The sequence below is a fragment of the Leptinotarsa decemlineata genome, unplaced genomic scaffold (assembly GCF_025532065.1).
Source record: "Leptinotarsa decemlineata unplaced genomic scaffold, Ldec_3_MD MMD2_P_RNA_scaffold_5, whole genome shotgun sequence".
In the NCBI taxonomy this organism is placed as follows: Eukaryota; Metazoa; Arthropoda; class Insecta; order Coleoptera; family Chrysomelidae; genus Leptinotarsa; species Leptinotarsa decemlineata.
In genome coordinates, this window is record NW_027412532.1 from 11,036,690 (window position 1) to 11,046,032 (window position 9,343).

At 36.0% G+C, this 9,343-nt stretch overlaps 1 protein-coding gene across 3 annotated transcripts in view; it reads left to right on the forward strand.

The window, feature by feature from the left end:
- The window catches only part of ninaC (STKc_myosinIII_N_like and MYSc_Myo21 domain-containing protein ninaC), a 53,009-nt gene extending 45,298 nt beyond the window's left edge, over nt 1-7,711 (forward strand). For 2 of the 3 annotated variants that reach the window (XM_074169528.1, XM_074169527.1), the window contains exons 12-17: nt 862-1,142; nt 2,890-3,149; nt 3,208-3,279; nt 5,457-5,632; nt 5,744-5,943; nt 6,786-7,711. In XM_074169528.1, coding sequence (XP_074025629.1) covers nt 862-1,142; nt 2,890-3,149; nt 3,208-3,279; nt 5,457-5,632; nt 5,744-5,943; nt 6,786-7,548 — 1,752 coding nt within the window. In that variant the 3' untranslated portion in view covers nt 7,549-7,711. The remainder of the gene's footprint in view (nt 1-861; nt 1,143-2,889; nt 3,150-3,207; nt 3,280-5,456; nt 5,633-5,743; nt 5,944-6,785) is intronic. The other variant, XM_074169530.1, reaches the window with a different exon arrangement.
- The last annotated feature ends 1,632 nt before the right edge of the window (nt 7,712-9,343 follow it).

A 9,343-nucleotide genomic window follows, 5' to 3' on the forward strand; every position in this document is an offset into this window, starting at 1 on the left:
ATGCAGAAGTACAGCTTTTAAGCTTAGTTTTGAAGAGTCTATAAACAGTCTCCATTCAGATGGAGTGTGATCCAAATTCAAGCAGTCCATCAAACCATTAACATCAGAACAAACTACGAGGTTTTCTTTTTTCTCAAAAAAAGGAAGCAAATCTTTTTGACGCTGTCTGTACTGAGATATTTTCACATCATGTTTTAGAAGATTCCACTGTTGTAGTCTTGACCCTAACAGCTCAGCCTTTTCCTTAGACAAGCGAAGATCTCTTATAAGGTCACTCAACTCTGCTTGACTGATTCTGTGCGGATCACTAGACCTATCGCTTACCTCAAAATCAGGGTCATAGGATGTAGAAGGATGGGTTGCTCCTTCTAAACAGTCTTCATCACCTTCCTCTAAAATTTCATAGTTTTGGGGTGGAGAAGGGACTGGCAAATTGTCTGAGTGTGGTACAGGCCGAAGAGCAGATGGGAGATTAGGGTATTTAACCGTTCCTCTTTCCTTCATAAATAAACCTTGCTTAATGGGAGGAGTTAAGCAGAAATAACAGTCGTCTGTATGATTGGTAGGCTTACGCCAAACCATAGGTACTGCAAAAGCCATTGCCCGGTTTTTATTTTTCAGCCACTCTCGCAATATGACGCAATATACATATATATAATATAATGATACTATATCTTGAAAACAAGAGCTAATATATAATTTTTATGGTCACTTTCGGTTTTAACACGTGGAAATACATTAAAATCATCTAATTTCAACCCCGAAACAAAAACTTTGTTGTGTTGTGATCAATATTTGAGTTAATTATAAATGAGTTTCGAAAACAAAACAGAAAGTTTCTGAGGGTTTATTATTTTGTAGATAAGTAGTGACAGACAATATTCCCAAATCAAGAAGATGCGCACCCAAAGTACAGTTTTCAGATCACTTTGTTTGAGCTTACTCAAGGAGTTGTCAGTTGGAAGTGGAGCAGGAAACACTCATTTCGTGAGGTGTATCCGGACAGATTTGAAGGGAGCTCCAGGAAGTTTCAGAAGAGAGCTTGTTAAACAGCAAATAAGAGCAATGGCGGTAGTGGAAACAGCCAAGACCAGGCAGCAGGGGTATCCACATAGAATATCGTTTTCGGAGTTTTTGAGAAGGTTAGCACTTTACCTTGAAACATTGTTTTGACCCGTCCATGGAACTTCTTCACCTGAAAATTACAGATTTTGATACTTTACTATCGGGCTGGTGGGTTGCCTTTTATGTTTCTGAGTTTGGCAACCCTAGTGTTGCAATCTGGCAACTGATAGCTCTATCGTAAAGTTGGACATTTTTGATCTTATACGTACTCAGAACATTTTGACATACGCGCGCAACTTGTGTTGTTTACAGTAACTTAAAAGATTCACCTCAGCCCAAAAATGGAATTAAATCGTGAACATTTTCGTACGATTATTTTTTACAACTTTCGACGTGGATTAACTCAGCAACAGTGCATGGATAAACTCAATTCAATTTTTGGCGATGAAGCTCATCAAGGACCAGTGTTTATCGATGGGATGGTGAATTCAATCATGATCGTAGTTCACTCCAATTTCGTGAAGGTCGTCCAAAATCAGTTGTTGTTCCGAAAACCATTGATGCTGTGCGCGAACTGATATTGCAAGATCGTCATGTGATCTATTATGAGATTGAGATAACCTAGGCATTAGTGGGACCAGCATACATTCAATATTTCATAAACATTTGACTGTCAACAAAATTTGTTCGTGTTGGATCCCGCACAATTTGTCAATCGCTCAAAAAAAAGGCTCGTGTCGATTGGTCGAAAGAAATGCTCAAAAAACGATCTGGGTGCTTCGGAACACGTCTATGACATCGTGACAGGTGATGAATCGTGAATTTACGCGTATGAGCCCGAAAGTTAACAGCCATACGACTGTATGGGTGTTCCAAGACGAGCAAAATCCAACACGAAGCAGTTCCAAGCAAATGGTCGGAAAAACTGGACATGTCGCAACCGTACCACTAGACAACGCAGAACAGTCAATTCTGAGTGGTACACAACCATGTTTTTGCCAGTTGTCTTCCAAGAAATCAGGAAAACCAACCGCTGAAGACTGGTCACTCTTCACCACGATAATGCGAGCTCTCACACATCGGCTCAAACAACTGCATTTTTGAGCACCCAAAACGTCGATTTGATGAGTCATCCGCCGTAGAGTCCTGACTTGGCACCGAATGACTCTTTTTCATTTTCGCACGTAAAAAAACTGAGTGGTCAACGTTTTTCGACACCTGAAGATGCGGTTGCTGCATTCAGAATGCATGTTTTGGAGATATCTCAATCAGAGTGGCAAAAGTCCTTCGACAATTGGTTCAAACGTATGCAAAAGTATATAGATCTTCATGGGGAATATTTTGAAAAACAATAAAGTGATTTTCGATGATTAATATTTGTTTTTATTCTCCAATCCCCAAATATAAAAGGCAACCATGAACTCTCAAATATCAACTATTATTAAAATGTATTACTCAAATACATTGGACGTATACGTCAAATCGTCTTCTGGTGATATCGATTGTGGATACTAACACTCGAAACGTCGTGAAGTAACTTGGCTTGGAATCTTTTAATTTTTAATTTTCATGTTCGTGTTATTAATTCAATTTTTTTTATTGTTTCGTGTATTTTATTTCATTTCATAATTGTTATTTCTTCAGCTAATCTTTTCGATTTTTCATAGATCCTTTCAGGGATTTCAAATCAATTTATATCATATTAAACAATGGAAGTCCGAACTAATGGAATGCACCATGAAACATTGTCAAGCACCTTCAAAAAAACGTATCAACATATGTTAGATCATATAATTTTCACGATCCATAATATTTTGATTTCAGGTACAAATTTCTGGCATTCGATTTCGACGAAAACGTAGAAATAACAAGAGACAACTGTAGATTGTTACTGATTCGACTAAAAATGGAAGGATGGGCTTTGGGCAGGACCAAAGTATTTTTGAAGTATCACAACGAAGAATTCCTCTCACGACTTTATGAAACCCAAGTGAAGAAAATCATCAAAATTCAAAGTATTCTTCGAGGATTCCTTGTGCACTGTAGACTCGCCAAACAAGTCAAAGAAGAACAAAAGGAATGCAGTAAGAAATTTTCAGTCGTCTCTGATTAGCTTCGAATTGAATAGATTTTTTATTTCAGTCGAAGAAATCAAAAAACGAAGAAGAAGCAGTGTAATGACAGAAGATGAAGCGGCGGAAATTATACAAAAAGGTGAGTTCGCCCACGAGGTGGTTGAAAGAAATTTTCAATGAAACGAAACCTACTCAACAGTACTTATGATCGATTTTTCGAATAACGAAATGGTTGATGGTTGTATCTTCGAAACAACATATTAGTGTCTGATATTTTGTTTTACTGAGTTTGGAAGAAATGAAATATTATTTAACAAAGTGTGCCATGATACATATCCTTTATCTTTTTCTGTGACTTTTTTGAAAACATACAGTGTATAAAAGCCAAATGGAATAAATCCCGAAACACGTCAAATGAAAATTATAATTTGACATTCTACAACGTAAAAATACCACCTCTACCGTCAACCCCCTTCGAATAACAGGCACAACCCTGATTTTTTAAATGAGAAGTATATGTTTGCGATATAGCGATTGAAAGGTCTCTTCATGTTATAGCTTTCAAGTTTATTGCAACAATTGAGATAAAATATACCCAAGAACTAAAATGTGATACAAAACGTAATGAAATATAGAATACGAAATATAACTATGAATGTTAACGAAGTAGATGTTTAAAATGCTCACCGCGAACGTCTTGGCAACATCCTAATCTCAAATAAAATTGTCTTCTAACATTATTTAACATATCAGGCGTGACCGACGTAATCGCAAGCGTATGGTTTCCCACAATCCCTGCCCGAACATTAACCTTTTGAGGGTATTGCGGTTCTTCTCTCACCCAGTCATCCAGTGAGGATTTTCCGTTGACCAGTAGTGCGAATTTTGCCGATTAGCGTGACCGTTAAGAGACAAAGTACACTCATCAGAAAACATAACGCATTGTTATCCCACATGTCCATCATTTGCTCACAAAAATAAGTTCTTCTATCAAAATTGCCTTCCATGAGCTCCTGAGTAGGTATCATTTTATAGGGATGCATTTTATTTTATTTTAATATGTTTATTATCGATATATGGCTAACATTGAATGTAGTGGACGCCTGTCCACTCGATGTATATAGGTATTCATGAAACTGAAGCATCACATCTAATGTGAGTTCATCACTCATTGCATTGGCAGCTGCTTTTCTATCTGCCACACATGACCAAGCTTCTCTATTTTACTTATTGTTCCTTGAGATATTGGCCTAAGATGACCTATTATTATTATTATTATTATATGCACGGTAAATTAGGAAATTTCTGATGAAATAGGTGAGCGACTTCCTGTTTTGTTCGGGTTTTATCACTATAACCAATCATTTGTAAAACTGTTATTTCATGCATTTCCGTTAATCTATCCATTTGTCAGACTTGAAGTTAAAGAACTTTGAACTTGATTTAAAATACTTTCAACTAATGTTGTAACATACAAAACTAGTTTGACAAAGCGTTTTAAACTAACGTTGCCACGGAAATTATTTACAGTTTTTAAAGGATACCATCTAAAAAGAACATTGCTATGATTTTTGCTTACTTTCCCATTATCAATACCTCAATATGAAATGAGTTCTGAGTATATTGCAATAACTTTTGAGTGTATTTCATCGAATTTCGGTAACCACATGATTTTTTATTTTCTCAATTGTTGTAATAAACTTGAAAGCGATAACATTTTTGAATAGAGAATGAAGATACCTTTCAAACGATATATCACAAGCCTATACTTTCCATTAAAAAAATTGGAGGTTGTACCCGTCATTCGACGGGGGTCGAAGGTAGGAGTAGAATTTTTCCATTAATGTACGTTAAATTTGTTAATTTGTTGAAATATCTACTGTAACTAAAATAATGGATTTATTCACACACTGTATGAACAAAATATAAACGAAATAAGAATTGCACATATTATAAGTATCTCAATTGATTCATGTTTGTTGAACGTTTATATTCATTTCAACTGAGTATATTCAAAAGGCTCACGTAACAATCAATATAGACCATGACATTATCATAGAAACAGGAGAAAATAAATACTGATTCATTCCGTTTCTGAATTTCCTTGTTATTCACGAACTGTTTCTATAATATTTTCCTAGTTGTTATCCAAAATAACTAGGTATCTCAAGGGGTATTTTCAACTTTTTCAAAGTCGAGTTGGCAACCTTCAAAGGGTGGAGGAGTGAAAAACTGAAAATAACAATGCCAAACAACATTGCCAAAACCTACAGTGGCAAATGTCATGAAGGAATTCTGAATATTTTTTAATTTCAGCTTATAAAAAGAAAACTAAACGCAAAGAATGTTTGGAACTTTATGAGCAATTAACAGAAGCGGATATTAAATTCATCAGGCCTTTTGCGATGAGATGGAAAAATAAAAGTTTATTTTATGTACTGATGCGATACAGGGGTATGAAATTACAGGATTTTTTTAATCTATCGCAACAGGTGAGTTGGTAAAGTAGAAAACTCATTTGAAAACATAATTCTGAATTTCGAAATCAATTTCAAAGACACTTCAAAATCTTCAAGACACACTGGTAATATTCAAAATTTCAGGTACATCTATACAACATGAATTATGTTCATAGTTTAGAAGAAATCCAAGAAGACATCGACTTGGAAGATGTTGATATAAAGGCAAATGCATCATCCTGGTTGGGAGAGATGAAGAGCTCCGTTCTGAAGAAACAATTCATCTTGGAGGATATACCTTTCTATGATTCGTCGAACGTATGTGACTTTCTCAGACACTTGGGGTGGGTATTTGTATTTTCCAAAGGTTCAGCATTTCATTCACTAACTATCTATTATTTGTAACTCCCCTTTCGTTAACAAAAGTTTCAGTTGAATCATCTGAACTGTACTTTAATAGTATTTTCTCCAACAAATGTTTGGTATTAATTTTTAAATTGGTGTATTTTTTTATGAACCAGTTACAATTTTATCATATGAATAGATTTACATCTACATCAAATTCTTGAACTATAGAATACCTCATTGCTTTCATTTGAGCATAATGATCTGGTATACAATCTTGTTAAAAACATATTCTGGGACGGTCCAAATTCATCTGAAGTTGAGTTAACTACTGCTGTGATAAGATTTTCCTGCAGCAAACTCATATCAGGAAACTTTGGTTCATTTGCATTGAAACTATCAGAAACATTGATGTTTGTGAAAAAACATTAGCACAATTGCATAATTGTCTCTGTCACGTATAAACTTTGTGTGGTTTTTGAAAATAGTAAGGACTTTCATTTGAGAAAAGCAAAAACTTTTTCTATCGTGAGAATCTTCTATTTTTCCTCAAACATTTTTCAGAATTAGCAAAATCAACAAGAGGTTCATTATTGTTTTCACTTCCCAAATCTCCGACATGTAAGGTATATTAGATAAGATTTTAAGTGAGATGAGTTGCATTAATTTTCATTGTAATCTACCGTCATGTAATTATAACTATAATTTCCTTTTTTTCTTCATTCTCAAAGTTTATATTCACATTCTGAAAACCATTTCCACAAAAGATATTCTATATATTTCTATGTCATACCCATATTCTATATCTTTCAACGAGAAGTGATATTTTTATTCATTACAGAAGTTTTGCTGATAAGGAAGAGTCATGGGATACTCCTTATCGATGGAGAGACTCCAAATCCCTCACAAAAGAAGATGATTCGGAAGATGAGGTGGACAGTAAAGGTTTATCCAACATAAACTACTCGAGAGATCCTGAAGAGGAAATGGCGTCGCTCACAAGTCCAGTGGATTCAGAAGAAGGAACTAAGGAAACTAAAGATCTTTTCAATGTGGCTGTTAAAGGAAACATTTCTACAGTACCAGTCACTTCCGATCAAAAAAATAAAAATGTGATGAAGAAGGACAGTTTCAAAGGAAAGAGTAAATTTCAATCAGAAAAATCTCCATTTCCGAATGTTAATCTTCGAAAAACTGATACTTACAAGAAGAAAGCAAACCAGGAAAATTTTACCATCAACTCCGCCCCTGCTAACAAAGATTTTGACTACATCAAAGCTACTCCTGTCAGTATTAAACCAAAACACTCTGTTGATCCAATAGCTGAACTGAGAAGCATTGCTCGAAGAGAAAGCAATACTTCTGAGGACGACCCACCTTTCAACTTCCAAGGGATGTTGAGAAAGACTAACTTCAAGAGAGAATCTCTGAAGAATACTATGCAAGCAGTACGTAGATTCTCTCTAACTCAAGATCAAGAGAAGGGAGATAAAGCAAAGGCTCTTACCAACGGTAACTTGAAGGAAGAACCTATAATCAGTAAACCAGTTTCTGTGGAAATATTGCCGGGTCTGATCATGGAAGGAGTTGAAGTAGAACTCTAAGATTGAACTCTCCCCTTGCGTTATTTCTGCTAGAAGAAGTTGTTTATATATTTTAGTGAATAATGTAAGAACTTTTTTGTTTTCATTAAATGTTATTCTTCAGACCTAATTTTTTTCATTTGTCAAGGATAAGACAATATATTTGAATGCTATTTCATTTCAATCATGCATTTCATTAGTTCGGACTTCCATTGTCTAATACCTGAAAGAATCTGTGAAAAAATTAAAAAAGATAAGCTGAAAAATAACAATTATATACTAATCAAAAAAACTGAAATTACAATGATATAAAATAGAAGGAACAACCAAAAAATAAAAAACAAAATGAAATATTAACACGAGATGAAAATTGAAAAATTATTAAAAAGAATTGAAAACTAAAAGATTGCAAACCAAGTTACTTCACGACGTTTCGATTGTTAGTATCCACAATCGTCTGCGGGTGATAACTGGACTTATTCTAACTAACCAATCGTCTTCAGTTCACTCAGGTTGGAGCCCAGCTCCCTTGCCCTTTCAGCTGATTAAGGTCAGAAAGACAAATGGATTCATGACTAAGGGGAGTGGACTCGAGTGGACTCGAAAGCACTCGAAATCTGACTCTCGAGTGCTTTCACGTATCCCCTCTTCCCTTTCTCCGCTTAATTGGTTTTAGCGGAAGCTGACCGTTTGGCGGGAGTTGGTCGTGTTCCACTTGATTAGAGGTTTCCATATGTTCCGTATCTCTATGCTAGCTTGGCTAAATGCGTTGTTGTATATATGCGGCTTCTTTGAATTTTCTCCTAAACCAGTGTTTTTCCTTGTGGATGACTTCAGCTTGAGCCCACTTTATGTTATGATGATGAGTCCAAACGTGCTCTGCTATTCTCGATTTGCTAGTTTCTCCTAGCTGTGTGTGTTTCTTATGCTCGGCAATACGAACTTTCAATTCTCCACACTCGCAGGGTATCTGGTAAATGCAATTCTTGGAATCGCAGTTCTCGTTTTGTGGCCTGGTTTTTGTGAGGCTGCTACAGATAGTGTTTCCAGATCTGAAGCAGTTTCTGATGTTATACTTCGACCAAATCCTTCTTATCCTTTCCGACAATACTTTGATGTAGAGAAGTGCTAGCACTAGTTATGGTGACTTCTCTTCCTTGTGGAGCTCTTGCTGTCATCTAGCTATAGCCTTTTCCAGCATCACTTTAGAGTAACCATTTCGTTGAAGGTCATTTTCGATGATGCCTATTTTCCTTTCGAGACCTTCCTTTGTATTGCAGAGCCCGGAAGTACGGGCTAGTAGAGTCTTGATGATTTCTCTCTTACTCGATTGAAGGTGGTTGGATTCCTGGTTCAGATACTATCCTGTGTGAGTGGGTTTTCGATACACAGATGTTTCCCATTTCGTGCCGGTCCTCTTCACCAATACATCTAAGAATGGCAATCCGTTGTAGACTTCCTTCTCCTCATAAAAGTGATGAAAAAACTCACGTTGTTGATGTGCTTCAGGAAGATGTCTAGTTCTGCATTTCCATGATTCCATATTATGAAGGTGCCGTCCACGTATCTCAACCAAACTCGGGGCTTCATGTGGGCCTCTTCAATGATATATATATATTGGCTATAACCGGTGAAAGTGAAGATTTCATTGGTAGTCCCTCATCTTGCGTGAATAATTCGTCCTTCAGTTGGAACTGAAACATATCATTTCAATCATCTTCCAAAATCGAAGTAAAGAAGGTATACCGAGAGTACTGCCACTTGTTTACTATAGAGTGATTCAAAACTATAGGACTAACTTGTTTTTCAATTCAGT